At 40.0% G+C, this 19,267-nt stretch overlaps 1 protein-coding gene across 2 annotated transcripts in view; it reads right to left on the bottom strand.

Annotated features, from left to right (window-relative positions):
- The window catches only part of TLE4 (TLE family member 4, transcriptional corepressor), a 100,112-nt gene that overhangs the window by 43,753 nt on the left and 37,092 nt on the right, over window positions 1–19,267 (bottom strand). For both annotated transcript variants that reach the window (XM_027737154.2, XM_027737153.2), the window contains exon 6: window positions 17,995–18,069. In XM_027737154.2, the coding sequence (XP_027592955.1) occupies window positions 17,995–18,069 (75 nt within the window). The remainder of the gene's footprint in view (window positions 1–17,994; window positions 18,070–19,267) is intronic.

The following is a 19,267-nucleotide window of genomic DNA, read 5'->3' on the forward strand; positions in this document are numbered from 1 at the left end:
TGTTTTAAAAATGTCCATATGTTTGGACACAATACATTCAGTAAACTTCAGGCTGCAAAAGAAGAACAACAACAATGAAAATAAAACAAAATAAAAGGAAAAAAAAGAATAAAGGAAGGGAATGTTCCCATTTTTGGAGAAATCTCTATTTTTCTGACAGAAGTATTACATTTTTCTCTTTCTAGCAGAAACACACACGTACACGTCTAATCAAAACACATGTAACTATAAAAGCAGTTATATAATAAAAAAAAGCTGAAAATTGAGAAAATTAGTGTTAAACAGTTCTCCCAGCACCACTACACAGCATGCAGTGAAAGTTAATTTGAAAGAGAAAACCCAAATTAACAATCCAGAAAAGGAAACTGGTTGCAGCCACCGTTTTAAGCCCTTTAAGTGTCCTCAGCGGTACTTGAGCAAATTACTAAAGAAAATCTAATGTAGCAAGGCTTGGATCCTCCTGTAGGCTTCCTCAATAATGCTGAAATAATTGGGTACTCTGTGCACGTTTAGTGATGCTTGAATGAAAAGCTAGAGGCCTGCCCTTGTAGTCTTCTCTAGCTGCTGACTCTGTGTTGTGACAGGTTTATTTGAGTGGGACTGTGATGCATGCACCAGTAACTGCACTGACAAGAGTTTAAAGTCATTTTTACCAGTACACTGGCAACACAGAGAGAAAGCCCTTGAGAGGTTCGAACTGGAGTGCTTGACCTCAACCAGGGCTGCATCAAGCTCTGTGCTATACTAACCACTGTGGGATAGTTGCTATTCATTGGGAAGGCAAGGGCAAAAAAAACAGATCAAAACAAAAAATCAAACAGGTGAAAAAGTTTAGTTAAATATATCCCAAGAAAGATCTGTTCAGATCTAAGGCTTGCATGCTAACAGTCCCAACTAATTTCTGTTCATACAATAACTAGATTAACTCTGAAATTTTGGGTTTCAAGCAGCCATTGCTCAGGATTCAGGTAAATCCCCTAAGTCCTCTGGGATTGTTCTCTCCCCCCGCATGTCTGTATACAGGACTTCAGAAGAAAAAAAAAATGTAATTTGCTTTGCATAAAACCATTCCACTTTAAATTTCTAATTGCTAAGGCTTGAGTTCTACTTTTGTTTGGTTTTCATTAGAACTTAAATTTACTTCCCACCCTGCAACCTATCTCTTGAAAATCAACAGACACGTTGCTCACTTTACTATTCCCTTCCCTCCCCTAGCATGAATCTTTACATAAGGGTGAGCTGAAAGTAAAAGGCTGCAAGTCACACACAGCATGCTAGATAACTCTTGCAGTACACTGCAGGCCTTCCTTAACACCCCACCCCTAAAGTACAGATCCTCCTCTTCCTCTTGGAAATAAAAGCCATGCAGTGGAATCAGACTGGTGGTAGCACACACGTGTCATCCACTCAAGATCTGTGCCAGGGAAAAGAGGGGAATGATCCAAAAGAATGGTGAGGGGAAAAAAAATACAAAAGGGGTGGGGACCACACAACAACAACAAAATCAAAACCAGAAAGAACATTCTTCCAGGTGGAAGAAGAAGGGAAGGCTCAATCTTTTCCCTGCTTGCAAACCCATGTAATTCTAGCAGGTGTTCCTTGTAGAAAGCATCAAACACATTTTGCTTGCTTGATGCTCTTATGGCAGTATGCTTTGTTTTTCAGAATTTTAAATTAATTCTAATGAAACAACTCAAGAGCAAACAGTGTATTGTTTAGCTTCGGTTTGAATGGGGCTGCCTTAAAGCAAGGAAACAATCAGGCATGCCTGATCTGGGGAGGGAGGAGAAGAGCAAGCAAAAGAAAAGGGATGGACAAAATAATCTGTGTTCTATCAGCTGATTTTGAGCAAGGAACTTCCCATTCCTTTTTGACAATATGCTGTAATGTACTGCAAGAAGAACTCTGCCTTATTCTTGCCAGCAGCTTAAAACAAAGACTTTGAGAAGAGCTCAAGAGTATCAACAGTGAGCTTTTCCCTTGTTAACTATTACACTGTCAACCAAAAAGAGACACTCATTTTACAGTATTGTACAACCTGTATAGATCCCTACTGACCTACCATATTTGCACTATTTGACCTCCTCTGTGGATATAGGATGGTTTCCAAAAAGCTGGAAGAAAACTGCAATAAAAATGTAATGCCCTTTTTTACTGCTCTTTGTTGGGAACCTCTCCACATAGCTCAGCAAGACAACAGCACAGACTGAATCTTGGATGTACTGAACATCACTAATGCCTCTCAGGTATAGTATGGTCATTAAGAGTAATGGCACTTCAGTGCCTAGCAGCTTGGGATCACCCTGAACAGCTTGGCTGGCCCAGTCCCTCTTGGCCAAGAACCAATGTGTTTTCACTGCAAGTTGCATTGCAGAGAGCTCTGAAAATAACGGCAGAGAGTAGCAGGAAAAAGAAAACCAAACTCGAAGCCTTCCTGCCATGGAGAACTGCAAGTTCTTCGATTAGAAGTGATGGGAACCTAAAATCTGGAAAGAACATGGCCCCTGTAGTGACAAAGTGTCATTCACTAATGCAGCAGAAATTCAGTCACTTGTAGCAGCACAAAGAAAACGGTATGAAAAGCAGACTGTTAAAGAAATCTAAGTTAACACCCAAAATTTCAGCATGGCCCCATATGCCTACGCCACACAGACACAGGTAATGTGCATGCTGTTAGGCTGGGCTGGAAGTAAATGTCCAATAACAGAAGGATTATGGACTAGGATTGCATTGGTATGGGAAAGGACTACGGACTATGACCACCTCCATTACAATGGACGATGCGAACACCAAAAAGGCACTGGTTCAAACCCAGAAATGACACAAATTCAAGTGAAGCACTGAGCAGGCTTTTGCTCACAGAATATAGAAGAGAAAATAAAAGTATATAATCACATAATTAGTGCTTTTTGCTAATAAGCTTAGCCAAGAAAGTAAAGACAAAGCGACATCACATCTCTCGACTGCCATTTCCATGACCTCTGAAAGCTACTGCTGTATTCAAACACCCACAACATTCGCAGCTTGGTTTTGCTTTTCCCGTGTCCATAGGTGTCACTGGTGAGCATCAGGTGGCCCGCATGCAGTTATTTGGTTACAGGGAAAGTTATAAAAACAGGGGCAATTCTTTAGTCCACTGGGCATCAGGTTAGTGGTCCAAAGTGGTAAAAAAGCCTGATCTCCTCTAGTCATCAAAATGTCAAAGACACGGAGTAGTAAGACAACCGACAGATACTCTCCACACACAGAAATATTCCACTACAGAAGAAAGTTCATATTTGTTTCTGCATGTAACATGAATTTAGATCAAAAAATCCTACACAATTATAAAACTTGCAAAGAAAGCCTGAAAATGAGCAACACATAATTTTTTGATGTTGCTGTAATCCCTTCTCTTCCTCTTTCTTCATTTTCTTTTTAATTTGTTATCCTTAGTCACATTATTTATGAACTCTTAGCATGTGGTTAACTTTAGAGAATCCCATCACAATTGACTTCAATATGTGTAAAGTCAAGCATACATCTTCAGCATCTATGCATAATAGGTGAAAACTTGGAAACTAGGCTTTATGATGCTGTAAATTTTCCAAAACTATCTGAAAATAAGAACAGCAAAAGTTGGCTACCAAGAAATATGCCCTACAGAACCGCAAAATGCAATGTTTTTAAGAAGATCCAACACACAAAAAATATAAGAGCAAGGGGTAAACACAGCAATCAGAAAGAAGACAAAAAAAGTAGACTGCATTCTTTTTAGTAATATATTTAGGAAGATGATCATTTAAATCAGCTCAGTAGTAAAAACTGAAGTAAAACATTCAAAACATATTAACACATGTCAAATAAAGATAACATTTGGTTGCTCCTAATGGTATTTTATTTTCTGTATATTCTTCCAGGCAGTCTACACTAAGGAATAAAATAACTCCAAAGTCATGTCTTAGCAAATGGGTAAAAAGGATTTGCAAAAGGTTTTTATCTAAGTATCACTAATTTTTACAACCACAATTCTTAATATTGATGCTTAGCTTAATTCTTTTTCCAAAACATCTTAAGAGATCAAATTTGAAGTAAACAGTGATAACAAACCCACTAACAAATTAGCTTCAAATGCTCTCTTGTTATAGTCAGCACATTCAAAGCCTATTTTCCTGGAAAAGGTTCAAGCTTTTACTGGATACTTTCCAAGCAGCTCTGTGTTGCAGTAATCTACCACTTTTACTCTTACAGACCCCTAAAGCTCACAGCCATTACCCAAACAACCTGAACCTCCTTTAACCTGAAGACATTTCTAATGTTAACAAACTAACATCTCAAAAAGATATTTTCTCTTTTATATTTATACTCATGCGTTCACTACCCATACCTGCAATACTGCTGGAACGGGACCTCAAAATATCTAAGTCAAATGGCTTCATTGTTTGTTTGAAATGAGTTAGATGATGTGATTGATTGCTCAGAGTGAATCATTAGTAAGATAGCATACTGACAAAACAGAAACCAAGACAAAGAGGAAACAAAGAAATAAAAATAGTGGCTCATAAGTACACAATATTGATGTCAACGGTTTGAACACCAGCAAAGGAAGTCCTTCGGCACACACAGTTATGAGTGTGCCTAGGATGATATGAATTTTTATCTATTACGCCTGTTCACACCCTTGATGTGATCTGCACTATTTATACTTCCTTTGTACTGGCACAGCATTACTAAAAAAAGTTTTTTTGATGTTAAGATACAACACAGCAAAACAGCTTACAAAGAGAGTCATGCAGTGGTTTCTCCAGTGGAATGGTTCTCGAGCTATATGCATATATACCATATGACTGGTATATAAAGAGACAGTGATACTGATATAGGGTAGAACAAACTACTACCCCTACTCTTTTACAGAATCACAGAACATTTCAAGGAAGAGTGATCATTCTGAAAATTATTACAGTGACCAGAGTAAAAGGAACTGTCCTGGTGGGAGTCTGCTATAGACCACCAAGGTGAAGAGGCGAATTAAATAGTCTGTAAACAGCTGGCAGAACTCTCTGATCGCAGGTACTTCTTCTCACAGAGGATTTCAACTTACAAGATGTCTGCTGGAAATACAACACAATAGACAGGAAACAATCCACAAAGTTCCTGGACTGTGTGGAAGATAACTTCCCAACACAGTGGATGAGTGAGACAAGGGCTGGCACCACACTGGACCTGCTGTTTGCGAACAGAGAAGGATTATTGGCAGATGTGGCGGTCAGAGGCTGTCTTGGTCACAATAAGGGCCAGTAGTAGGATCCAGAGAAATACAGACCTGTCAATCTGACCTCACTGCCAAGGAAGGTTATGGAACATATCACCTTGAGTTCCATAATGGCCATACAGGACAACCAGGGAATCAGGCACAGCCAGCATGGGTTTGTAGATCCTGCTTGACCAACCTGATCTCCTGCAACAAGGTAACCCACTTAGTGGATGAGAGAAATGCTGTGGATGTTGTCTACATAGACATAATAAAGCTTTTGACACCATTTCCCACAGCATTCCCTTGCAGAAACTGGCTTCCCATGGTATGTATAAGTGCACTGTTTGCCAGATAAAAACTGATTAGGTGGCTGGGCCCAGAGGGCAGTAGTGAACAGAGTTATATCAGCTGGCAGCCAGTCACTAGTGGGTGTTCCCCAGGGCTCAATACTGGGGGCAGTCCTGTTTAACAACTTTACTGATGATCTGGATGAGAGGACCGAGTGGCACCCTCAGTAAATTTGCAGATGACATCAAGTTGTGCAGGAGCGTACGAACGCTCTGCAGAGAGTTCTTCACTGCATCAATGGGCCAAGGCCAATTGTATGAGGTTCAATAAGGTCAAGTGCCAAGTCCTTGGGTCACAACAAACCCAGGGACCACTACAGGCTAGGGGAAGAGTGGCTCAAAAGCTGCCTAGTGGAAAAAAGACCTGGGGGTGCTGATTGACACCCAACTGAACATGAACCAGCAGTGTGCCCAGGTGGCCAAGAAAGCCAATGGCATCCTGCCTTGTATCAGCAATTGCATGGCCAGCATGGCCAGCAGGACCAGAGGAAGGGATTGCCCCACTGTACTTGGCACTGTTGAGGCTGCATCTTGAGTACTGTATCCAGTTCTGGGTCCCTCACTTCAAAAAGGACATTGAGGTACTGGAGTATGTCCAGTGAAGGGAAACAGAGCTCGTGAAGGGTCTGGAGGAAAAGTCTTATGAGGAGTAGCTGAGGGAGCTGGAGTCGTGCCTCCAGGAGAAAAGGAGGCTCAGGAGACCTTATCTCTCTCTACAACAGCCTGAGAGAAGGTTGTAGTGCAGTGCAGGGCGGTCTCTTCTCCCAGGCAACTAGCTTTTGGATGAGAGGAAATGGATTCAAGCTGTACCAAGGGAAGCTTAGACTGGATATTAACAAAAATCTTTGCACTAAAAGGGTGGTCAGCCATTGGAACAGGCTGCCAAGGGAGATGGCGGAATCACCATATCTGGAAGTGCTCAGAAAAACTTCTGGATGTGGCACTTGAGGACATGGTTTAGTGGTGACCACAGTGGTGCTGGTTTAATGGTTGGACTCCATGATCTTAGAGGTCTTTTCCAACCTAAAGAATTCTGTGATTCTATGAAAGGTGTTCTAAATTCTAAATTCTAATTGGAAATTTAGAATTGGAAATTCTAAATGATCAGATGCAGCTGATCTACTAAAAAACTCAAACATTTCTGTTCACAAAGGGGAATGAATGCACAGGTTAGACAAAAATACAGGAGAAAAAAAGAAGAATGAAAAACAATGAAAAAGGAGAGACAATAAGAAGGAGACTAATAATAATAAAAGTAATTTTATTTTTTATAAGAATCAAATGCTAGGCTTCTTGTTCTCTTCGAATCAGTAATTTCTGTCTTTGAGGATGCTGATTTCACAGGAAGAAAGCAAGCTCTACTGAGAAAACTATGGGGAGAAGGAAAAAATCAATAGCTGTCATTAATCAGAAGAGGAACATTTAGAACTCCTACATAAGTAACAAAGAAACCATCAGAATCATATCTCTACAAATTGCTTCAAAGATCTTTTAAGTGAATGAGGAACAAAAAATCATCTCCCAAATCATATTGTGGAATGAAAGGCAATATATGGAGAGCACATTTCCGTTCTGTCAGGATACATGTTTCACCATTTGTCCTCACTTTCACTCCCACGACTATTTTTCACTCAGTGAAACAGCACAGATAGAGGACAAAAAATTAATAAAACCTACTAGGAAATAAAAGATTCTTGGTAAAAAAAGGACAGAATCTTAATAAAGGAAAAACCTAGTCCCCTGCAAAAGGCCAAGTGCACCTTCCCATAGAATACTGGACTTCAGTAGTTTCTTCTGATTGCAGGACTTCATCTCAACTTCACAGTGACGGTGGAGGGAGGAAGAATTAAGCTCTTCAGAATGATTTTCTATTATCAATTAATAAAGGGCAGAAGTTCCTGCATAAATCATGCCACTTAAAACTCTCTTCTTCTTTCTCTCCCATCAATTCCTAGCCAAGGAAAATCCACATCTCCTGGCAGAAAGGGCAGAAAGCACAAATGCAAGTAAGCTCAAGGTCTTACCATAAGGAGGGCCAGTGGTGTGAAATGTGCCTCGACATACCAAACCTTCACTTCAAAACCTTTTCACAAAGACCAGTGCAAAGAATAACAATGACAACAAACGGGTGTTTTCTGCTACAGACAAACAGATGGCAAAAATCACCTCTGACTATGGTGCACACTGGTTCAAGTGTCTTATTTACAAAGTGCTCCACTCATGTCCTACCCACAGATATTGGGAAGAGATTTTTTTCTCCTCTGGACTCAGTAGAAAAACAGCATCTCTACTGTGACCTTGTGAACCTTGTTCCTTTTCTTTAGAACCAGAAAATGAGAGCAATGCCAATGCTCTTTCTAGTGGCCTTCCAAATAATCTTCTAGGGTCATCACATTTAAAAGTTTCTGAAACCCTGGGCTGAAAAGTGAAAAAAGTATCATCTGCGATGTATCACGAATCAAAACAATAAAAGCTAGAAGAAAAGTTAAGCAATGCTACCGATCATAGAGAGATCCAAGTGGCTAAATCTATGAGCAATTCTAACAATCTCCAATAAGCCACAGTAAGAGACAGATTCCAGGCAAATCTTCAAACTAGGCTCGAAAACCATTCCATAGATTCTATAGATGCCTCTCCTGAAACACTTTGGGCACCATATTAAAAACAGCATCCAGCAGTCCTCTGAAGAATTCCTAGGGTTCTCCTTCAAGAAGAAGAAGGACTGGTTTGATGAAAACAATTAAGAGATCCAGGACTTGTTGAGGAAGAAGAGAACCACCCACCAAGCACACCTTGCACTGCCATCCTGTCATGCAAGAAAAACAGCCTTTCGTCTTGCATGCAGCAAGATCCAACAGAAACTCCGTGACATCCACAACAAGTGGTGGATCGATCTAGCTGAAAAAACTCAACTATGCGCAGATTCGGGAGATCACAGAGGATTCTATGAGGCCTTGAAAACAGCATACAGGCCTACATACTAGGTCCAAAGCCCTCTGCTCAGCGCTGATGGGCAAACGCTTCTAACAGATAAAACCTCCATTCTGAATCGATGGTCTGAACACTTACAGACCCTTTTCAGTACCAGCCATGTAGTCCAAGACACAGCCATTCAGTCCATCACACAACAACCAGTGAAGTATGAATTGGATACTGCCCCCACTTCAGGAGAAACCCTCAAGGCCATACAGCAGGTGAAAATTGGCAAGGCAGCTGGGGTTGATGGAATTCCACCTGAAGTCTGGAAATATGGGGACCTTGCACTCCATGTTAAATTTCATGAATTTGTGGTGCGCTGTTGGGAATTAGGTGAACTACCATCAGACCTTCGTGATGCAGTCATCATCACCCTATATAAAAAGAAAGGTACTAAATCAGACTGTTCAAATTACTGTGCTTTTACTCTGCTCTCCACTGCTGGCAAAATCCTGGCAAGAATACTTTTAAACAGATTAATACCTGCTATAGCAGAAGGAATTCTACCTGAAAGCCAATGTGGTTTCAGAGCCAACAGGAGCACCACAGACATGGTATTTGTTCTCAGACAACTGCAAGAGAAGTGTAGGGAACAGAACAAAGGTCTCTATGTAACCTTTGTTGACCACACCAAGGCTTTTGATACTCTGAGCAGGAAAGGTCTCTGTCTCTGGCAGATTTTGGAACGTTTAGGTTGTCCCCCCAAGTTCCTCAAAATGATCATCTCACTCCATGAGGATCAGCACGGACAAGTCAGATATGGCAATGCACTTTCTGAGCCCTTTCTAATAACCAATGGTGTGAAACAAGGTTGCGTTCTTGCACCAACCCTATTCACAGTCTTTTTCAGCATGATGCTCCAAAGGGCCACAGCAGACCTCGATGATCAGGACGGTATCTACATTCGATATTGTACTGATGGAAGCCTATTCAATCTAAGGTGACTGAAGGCCCACACCAAGACCTTAAACCATCTTGTCCGGGAGCTGCTTTATGCTGATGACGCCGCCCTTGTTGCTCACACAGAAGCAGCCCTGCAGCGTTTAACATCCCGCTTTACAGACGCTGCTGAGCTCTTTGGGCTGGAAGTCAGCTTAAAGAAGACAGAAGTTCTCTATCAACCTGCACCTCAGGAAGTCTTCCCATATCACCATTGGCCAATCAGAGCTCAAATCAGTCCAGCAGTTTAATTACCTCGGTAGCCTCATCTCCTCGGATGGTAAGACTGACAGAGAGATAGACAACAGGTTAGCAAAGGCATATAGTGCCTTCGGAAAGCTTCATAAAAGAGTTTGGCGAAATAAACACCTGAAGAAAATTACCAAGATCAGTGTTTACAAAGCCATTGTGCTGTCTACTCTCTTATATGGATCCGAATCATGGGTCATCTACTGTCACCACCTGCGACTCCTAGAACGCTTCCATCAACGCTGTCTCTGCACAATCCTAAACATCCACTGGTCAGATTATGTGACCAATACATCTGTTCTAGAACAAGCAGCAGTCACAAGTATTGAGACCATGCTGCTGAGAACACAGCTGCATTGGGCAGGACACGTCTCCAGGATGAAGGACCACCGCCTCCCTAAGATCTTGCTTTATGGTGAACTTGCCACCGCAAGAGAGAGGAGCCGCAAAGAGAGGAGCCCCGAAGAGAAGATACAAGAACTCCCGGAAACAACATCTCAGCCTTGGCCATATTGTTCAACATAACTGGTCTACTCTGGCCTCCAATTGGGAGGTCTGGAGACACACCATCTATAACGCTGCTGACGCTTTTGAGAAAGCACGTAGGATCACTCTGGAGGAGAAAAGACAACGCAGAAAGAATCGTGTCTTGCAGAATATACCACCTAAGGAGTCTTTCTGCTGAGCCTTTTGCAACTTGACGTGCCTATCTTGTATTGGCCTTTTAAGCCACCAGTGTGCTTGTAACAAGAGTGGGTAGAGCCCTCCCCAAATCTTCATTCGCGAAGCCTAGCCATGATGATAATGTGGCAACTATAATTTACTTCAAAGCTTCCTCACAAGGTATAGTTTTAGAGCCATGTAGTATCAGTGAAAAAGAGATGCATGTTACGCATCTCACATGTGCATTTCTCTAATGCATCTTGCAAAGTCAATCCTTACCAGTCAAATTTCTACATAGCAATTACTGAGAAGTACAAGCTCCATAACTCTAAGTGCTAACACTATGTTTCATTATACGTACAATACACAAAAATAGACTGTGTTGGATTTCAGCAAGTTGTCTTTGCTTAGGATAAGAACCTGGGTTGCGTGGATTGATCCATTCTTTCCAACCCATTCTGTGTCTTTAAAAACTGCCATTTCTGGTGCAGCTCTGGTCCTGTGCAGAGCACTGTAATGCCTGCTCTTCTCGGAGGTGAGCAGCCTCTTCCCACAGGTGTTAGAACATGTGGATATTATTATCTCTCTCCAAGCAATTTAATTGAGAGGTGTAGTGTTCTGCCTCTTTAATGTAGTGTCTGTTAGTCAAGTAACTGAAACTTAAAGTGATTTAATTGCAGTTTCCCTTTTACAGCGGTTTCGATAAAGGAAGGATCAAATCACCTGGATTTAAGTTGCAGCTCTAAGACCGTGGAAGGACCACTTTTTCTTTTTGCTTCAGACTCTTTAGAAGATGCAACAGGGAAAGCACTACTCCCTTGTTCCAGAAACATTACTGGATTAAGTTCATCAGTGTTTGTGACGCATTCATATACTAAGAAAGTGTCTGTGAGAAGTTCACCAAACGATAAGCAAGGAATGGTCTCGCTAATGAAAATCAAACATTCTGAAATATCAGACAACTTAAAATACTTAAGACCTCCCAAACTCCTTTTTTATGGATGAACTTAACATGTGGAAACACTTAGACAGTATTTTAGTGTCCATCCCAGTTAAGCACTAAAGCCCTTGTTTTGTCCTGTAATTAAGACTGAAGATACAAGAACTACCCACATACCTGAAGAAATGCAAACACTTAACTGATCCACTGTAGAGAGTCCTGGTCCTCATTCATAGCTGTAGGCAGCAGCCTACCAAGTGGGGTTGGGAAAAAGTCTAGATGGCAAACACACAACCTTGTTAAGGGGTGATATCAGAACTCTTGTGTAATGAAACCAGGACACAGTAACAACTGCCTTTAGGCTACACTGTACAGTAAGGGTACCCATTTAAATGGATGGCATCTCCACTTAGTACATAAACCTTGCTGATTTTGCAATGAAACACGTCTGCAAAACCCCTGCCTTCACAACACTTTAAAATCAAACAGACACACTTCTTTTTTTCCAAAGCACTGGTATAAGGCCATCACTGAAGGTAATATATGGCATATAAAAGACCAATATGGAGCACAGTACATCTGTATTTGGTTGGCAACACCTTCCATATATGGGAGTACAGGCCACATCAGCAACAGTGTTTTCTCCTTTCATGGTCTAGTGGTTCGGTTGCAGTGCTCTCACCGCTGCGACCCGGGTTCGATTCCCACTCAGGGTAAAACTCCCCCGGGCAGATGGAGCTCGTCAGCCCTGTGAGGCCATCCATCTAAGAGAAGGTCACTCTAAACAAACCTACGTCCTGAGGACCTTGCTGCCACTGTCCAAGCTCGCTCGGCCCCGGCAGATGAACCTCAGGATTAAAGGGTGGGCTCAGTTCAGCGCACACTGTGTCTCACCTAAAAAATCCACTGCGCAGGCTCGAAGGGTTAATGACCTTTCCCAAATCTTCGCTCGCGAAGACTGGCCATACTATACTGTATGTGAAGTAAAAGCATACAAAAATAAGTCATAAATAAAATACTGCATATGTTCATGCTGTAGAACATCACAAAAATTCTCCATGGGACTCCTCATATCTGCACTGATTAATCCTAATGAAAAAAAAAAGATATAGTGGTCACATAGCTTTGGTACCAGGGTTTGCAAAACCTTGAGAAACATGGAAGCAAAAGCCAGCTCTCCTGCCTGATCAGATACAGTGTGTGAGCTGTAACACTCATGTCATATGCACATACTTAAGCATAAGGAGCGAGGCCTCTGGCACCAGCATATTGGCAGTTAGATGTTAGTAAGTGGTCAGCACTTCACACTGCAATGTTACTGACTGCTCATACAGTGATAGATAATATAAATTCAGTAGCTACCATAGCTACTGAAGGTAGGTGAAAAAGCAAAAAAACAGAGGCAGCCCATTCTACAAGTAGCAACAGTATTTAAAATCCATCCTCAGAATGTTTTTTCAGTAAATACAGTACCTGAAAATTATTTACATTCTAATTAATTCCCTTGGAAATCTCTAAAAAATTCCTGTGCCTCATTTCAGCTTCTTTAAATCAAGATAATGCTGCATATGGGAGAGATTTATTTAAATTAGGCCTCACCTTCAAGGCTCTCTCTGAAGCCGGTACATCGGAATAAGACAACAAATCCCTCCAAAACAGCTCTTTACAGCCAAAAAACAGGGTGTCTTTAACTTAGCCAGACTTCAGGTGAATAACTCAAAACCAAAAATGCTTATCCAAAAGGCACCTACAGTTCCTTCTACAATTCAATATCAGGCACTAGGCAGTATCAAAAAAATTGCAGAACCACATTACCACACACCCTCAATACACAATCAGCAAACAAGTAATTAAATGGGGAGCAACGAATTTCAGCATTTTGTTAGGGTACACAAATAAACACAACTCAAAGCACATACCTATTAAGTCAACCTCTTCTGCCACCTTCCCACTGTAACAACCTGTGTACAACATACAGCAGGTCACCAACTCGTTCTACAGATTTAAGCTTCAACCACTGCTTAACACACCTTTAAACAAGCAATACAGAAGGGCTGGAGAGACAAGAGACTGTTGACGCCACGCTTGTTTTACTGCACTTCCCCACCCTCCCTGCCACTATTGTTCCTGAATGCACACACTGGGCAGGAATGACTGTTCCGTACAAACTGCCTGCATCAGTTCAAACAGAAAACCCTCAATCTTCCTCACAGCACAAGCACACACATAATCCAGAAACAATCTACCCTCTCTGTGAGGAGCAGGAGATGCCTCTGCATGTTAAGCACCAATGTAAAGAAGAAGCACCTCAGCATCTGGCACCTGGAACTCCGGACAACTGGCTCCACAGCAATGATGGCTGGCACTGATGCCAAATTTTCATTTCAAGTTGTGTGCACTGCACTGCTTTCAAAGCTTTCCGTGCTTGCTATGCAATACTGCTATATAGTTGTAAAATGACCACTCGCTTGAAAACAACCAACCAACCAAAAATTACAAACCTTTTGAGATGGGTCAAACAAGCACCTTGGCCTCAAATATAGGGTAGAAATTGTGACAAGCAGTGTATTTAAGAAGGAACATAGCTTGGTAATTATATAAGACAAGACAGAAGGAGTCCCTTCTTCCAGTAACTGACATTTGCTATTTTTTTCTAAAGAAGATAATAAAAGTGGTATAATAAAACAAAATGTTTAAAAATTAAACCAAACCCATCCTTTCTTTCTTCAGATGTATAGAATGGTAAAGAAAAAAAATTATTTCAATCATTTCCTTAGTAATACAAGTAATGTTTAAATAGATTTAATAGTGCTGCTCCAAACCAATGAATTATGAGTTTAAAACCTATTAAAATGTAATGTTTTTTTCCTGAGCTGAGGAGAGAGATTTAAATTCACTGAATTTTAATATTTCAGCTTGAGCTGCAGGAGGTAGAGAAAGTCCAAATGAACTATTCCATCAGCACCATTCAAGCATGAACATTTTAATCAGTTTTACTTCCTTGGAGTTCTCCAACACAGTTTACGCTGTCATTCTGAAAGCACTTAACACAGAGGGTGTGAAAAACCACCAAGGCTTGTTATTGCCTTCACAATTGATGGCAAATAATTTTGCAGACTTCCTATCATTAAAATGTCACTGCTAAAAATTGAGGTTCAGCATTTCTTGTGCTAAACTGCATTTTCTTTCAACACCATCACATATCTGTTCTTCAGTTTTTGGTGTATTTATCTTTCTCCAAGTGATAAACAGGTATAAAAGCAGTAGCCTTTATTTCTCCCTTACTACCCAACTGCAGCTGAAAAATTACTACTTTAGACAGCAGGAAAAAAACAATACTCTGATAAAATTCTTAAAAAGTTACAAGTTAATTCCCTGGTTCCCTTATTAAAATGTAACCACACTCACACAGTGTGTTCCAATTGTATTGTATAATGGATTAAAAAAACAAACCCCAACATTTTAAGAAAGTTAGACAACTCAATTTATTAATTGAGGAAATGAAAACATCATTCCTAATTAGATTATACTGCTGACTTAAGGCTATGATTCATGTGTTGTTCCAACAGTGCAATCTTGCAGATTCTAATGTAAAAACACGGCAGCTTTGACACATGACAAGATCAACTGGATACATCACATGGCTCATCCTGGCACACCCAGCCTGGGAAGCAGCTCTGGATGTGCACTTCCAACGGCCCCAAGCAAGAACGCTACACCACACCATCCATGGCAAACACCAGATGCAGAGTCTGTATGCCTGCAGATTTACAGTCCTCCTGCAGCATGCTTATGATATACACAGTTTTGATTTAGTTTTTCTCACTGCATCTCTCCAGGAGATGATAGATGATATCTAACTTGTTTGAGCCTGTCAACAATTTTCAACTGAACATGACCTGTGAAAGAAGTCATTATAACTGTGTTTCATTCCATTAAACATAACTAGTTTATTGTCAGGAGAACAAGCAGCCTCTCCAGATTCCGGGTTCACTTCAGTATTTTGCATTTAAACTGCATGGATCAGTGATTTGGTTCATTTACCAATGAAGATAGAATAATATTGCAAAGTTAAAAGGTGCTTCATCAGATTCCATTAAATTAGAGCACATTCATACAAAAATATATGTGTGTGTGAAATATAAAGAGAGACGTGATCCGTGCACGTTTGATTCTCTTCTTGTGGCATATTCCATTCTGGTAGAATCCATTTTAAACTGACACCCAGGGTTGCTCTGTGCGAATTGAAGGGGTTTAGCACGAGTGAGGTGAACCGAACAGGACTCACTCAAAGCACAGAGAAACTTAAGCTACAGTTGTATTTCAAAAACTCAAATACTGTTTCCGTCTTTGTCTGATACACAGTTCAATGGGTTAAACATACTTTGGAAGTTTTTCTAATACCACAGCGTTAAAAGAACACAAACACTGTCAGATTTACCAAACAGCAAAATTATTTAAGACAATCTAATCAGATATATATAAAAGGCATAATTTCTAATTACATTCTTTGTTTTATTTTTATGGGTATTCACTTCACAAAGTATGACAAGCCTTTTTAGTCCCATGTTACATTTTCAGACTTTAAATCTCTCTAATCTCTTATTGCGGATATTCATCCAACACAAACTTGATAACTCTCTTTCCTATTTATTCCATTTTTAAAAATGAATATTTCAAAGATTGCATGAGATTACTTCTCTTTAAATGTGATGAACACAAAAATTGGAGTCCATATTGCTCCTGTTTCTGTAAAACTAAAGAGAGGGACACACAGCATTTGCTAAGTCAACATAAAACTTAGGAGTGAAAAAAGGCAGTAGAGTAAGGTAAAAATCAGTCCTGTGAGGACACAAGGGCTGTCTAATTTTAATGCACAAATCCAAAATTCTGATAGTTTAAAAAACTTTGAAGCAACAGAATTTTAGTTGACATGAAGAGATAAATTCAGACAGCAGGAAACAAGAGAAAATTTACTTCTGTCTGGTGGAGGGAAGACCAACAGAAGCTATTGCCAGGCTCCCAGACAAGTGTCTAGTCTGTTTATATTTATTCTGCATGGTTTAGCAGTTCATGAAAGCAGGATAAACTTAAATAAGGAGTGCAATAGCCAGTATCTATAACATCACACATTTTACACGGACGTATACACACATGCTATATATGCACATGCAGCACACACATATAAAAGCTTCTTTAACTAAGAAGCCAACCTTCAGCTACTTACTTTATGCAAAGAATGTTAATAGAAGGCAATATTTCTGGTTAGGTAATGAAAACTAATTGGGAAATTATTCACTTCCCACTCTTCCCACTGGAGTGTAAAAGACATACAACAAATGTTATTCATGATTCTACGCGACGTGCTCTGATTCACCCCCTTCTTTCTAACGGGCACTTCAGAGGAAATAAAGGTTACTTTTTTCCATTTATAATTTCTAATTGACTACCAATGTTTTCTTGTGGTCAGAGATACAAAATAGAGTTAGAAATAGCCTAGTAAAAACAAGCTACAGTCAGATCCTTGGTCTATACTACTGTCATCAATGATGAGAAAGGCCCAATTTCCTTGTTAAAAGATGAAGGAGTAATTGAAGCAATATCTTCACTTCAGATTGATTATTCTGCGACCCTTATGCACATCTTCACTCATCAATTTGAATTTTAATGAAAGTAAATGGAATAATTAGAATTTCAAAGTGTGTTTGATACACTGAATAAAAAAAAGGAAAATACTTTTCTGGATAATCTGTACACAAAAGAAAAAGCATTTGGGCGGGTGCAGAAGAAAGGAAGTACAGTTATGTCTTCACTAGAATAACTTAAACAACTGCTTGCTCCAGCTGCATAATTATACATGAGAATAATGTGCTATGAGAAGCTATGACTTCTCAACTTTATTTTATGTAGTGTGAACAGCCATGGCTTTTGTTGTTATGTCTGTCCTCTCCAGCTGTAAAATATAAACACTGTGGCTGCCCACACCCATAAAATCTCTATACTGGGCTAATACCACTGGCAGTAAAGCTTTTACAAGAGGGGCTCCACACACCCATACTTTTACATGATTGTAGAGCACCTATAAGCACACTGTTGATGAGTTGTTCTGCTACGGATTTTGGTTATTTCTTTGGGTGTTTTGGTTTTGGTGTTTTGGGGTTTTTTCCACTTGGTTGATTGTTCTATTTGTTTTTTAAAGTAACAGCTATTTTTTAATTTAAAAATGAAAAGTGTGATGAATATTCAGAGTCTTGAGCCAACACCCAGAAAAGAATGTGGGCAGGAGGGATGGGAAAAACAGTATGTCACATGAAGTCCTTCTGTTACTGTGGCTGCAGAAGCAGACCGGCAGGTGGTATGCAAAGGAATCAATGTTACTTAAAAAGGACAAAACCAAACAAAAACTCAAAAAAATTAGATACAATAATAGATACAATACAGACATCAATTAGCCCATTAGTCCTTTTGGCACAGTGCAAGGCAAAGTCTTCAGATAGTAACCAGATTTTATGAAGATTAAGCTACTGAACTTCACCACTGCTCACACTTTTTGCCCATCTGATGGAAATGAGTTCATGAAAGGGAGAAAAAAAAAAAGAAAAGCTATTTACAAATACTATCAGAGCTAAAACGAAAAGACCACGTACCCCAATGATTGCGTTCAGTTCTGCCATGGTCACTTGTTTGGCACGCTCCACAGCCTGCACCACTTGTTGCTGGTGCTATAAATGAAGATCAGAAACAGAATAAAATTATTTGTTTTCTAAATTACTAAGCACAGATTCTTCCTTTTATTGTTTTTATTTGCTTTTCCAACACATGCAGGTCTGACATAACTGTTCTCTAACAGACAGTCAAATTGTGTGTTGATCAGCAAAAACGTACAGGTAAGGGGAGGATGTTTATTTTTATGCTAGGAATTACACCTTCGCTTCCCAAAAAGCTATTTTACAACCTAGCTAATGGAAAACTGTCTTCTTTTTTGCTCTTCAGCACAATGTGCTCTTGAATTTATATGCCAACTTCAAATGCAAGCCAGTTTCCTTACAGCCACAGAAACTTTCTGAATTTTTTAAAAAAGTATTCTGAAAAAGAAAGGTATGTATTTTCAACAAGCATATGGCACTCACACTACTGAAAAATGTGCAGATTCTCCTCCTAGGTACATTTCAAACCATTTCAACCATAGGAAAGAAATTTAAAATGCCATTCACAAATCTGTCAAACACGTGAAAGAAAACTAATTATTTCAATCTCTAACATGTAAATTTTAGTAACTTTAAAAAGCCCATCAAAAACACATGGTCTAATTAACAACATAGTTTACAAGCTTCAGTGGTTATATTATCTCAGTTTGAGCAATACTGTGTCACTCAGTATGCTGTATGCTGATATTTACTTGAAGACAACTACTACAAATAAAATAAAGTCTTCATTTTTGAAGCAGACCCATGCCTGTTCAGATCTCCACCAGTGGCAAATTAATCTTCACAGGCAGCCTCGCGGAATCAGGATGAAGCGGAACAAACAGGTGCAAGGGCAGGTCAGGGAGAACAGCAAGTAGATTGTGTGATCTGCACTGGGAGTGAGACGTCTTTGATTTATAGCCATAGGTTGAACACAAAAAGGAGGGAGATCTTGTCTATCTGGAGAGGCGCTAAAACCATAACAATGAATGCTCAGCTTTGTATCAAAATCAACATCTAGGTGTTTTTTATCACAAAGTTGAAGGAAAAGGTCTCTTTAAAGACTCAAGTCTGCCACCCCATGGCTGTGTATACGGGCAGAATGGAGCGAAGGTAGAGACCATCCAACAACTTCTCCTGTGCATCCTTATCAGGAGCAAAAAGCTGCACAAAATAAGGTGTGGAGCCAAATCCCCAAGACCACCTCCAAAACAAGAGTTAGGTGAAGAGCATC

The sequence above is a fragment of the Pipra filicauda genome, unplaced genomic scaffold (assembly GCF_003945595.2).
Source record: "Pipra filicauda isolate LSUMZ 115617 unplaced genomic scaffold, ASM394559v2 scaffold466_size504700_pilon, whole genome shotgun sequence".
Lineage (NCBI taxonomy): Eukaryota > Metazoa > Chordata > Aves > Passeriformes > Pipridae > Pipra > Pipra filicauda.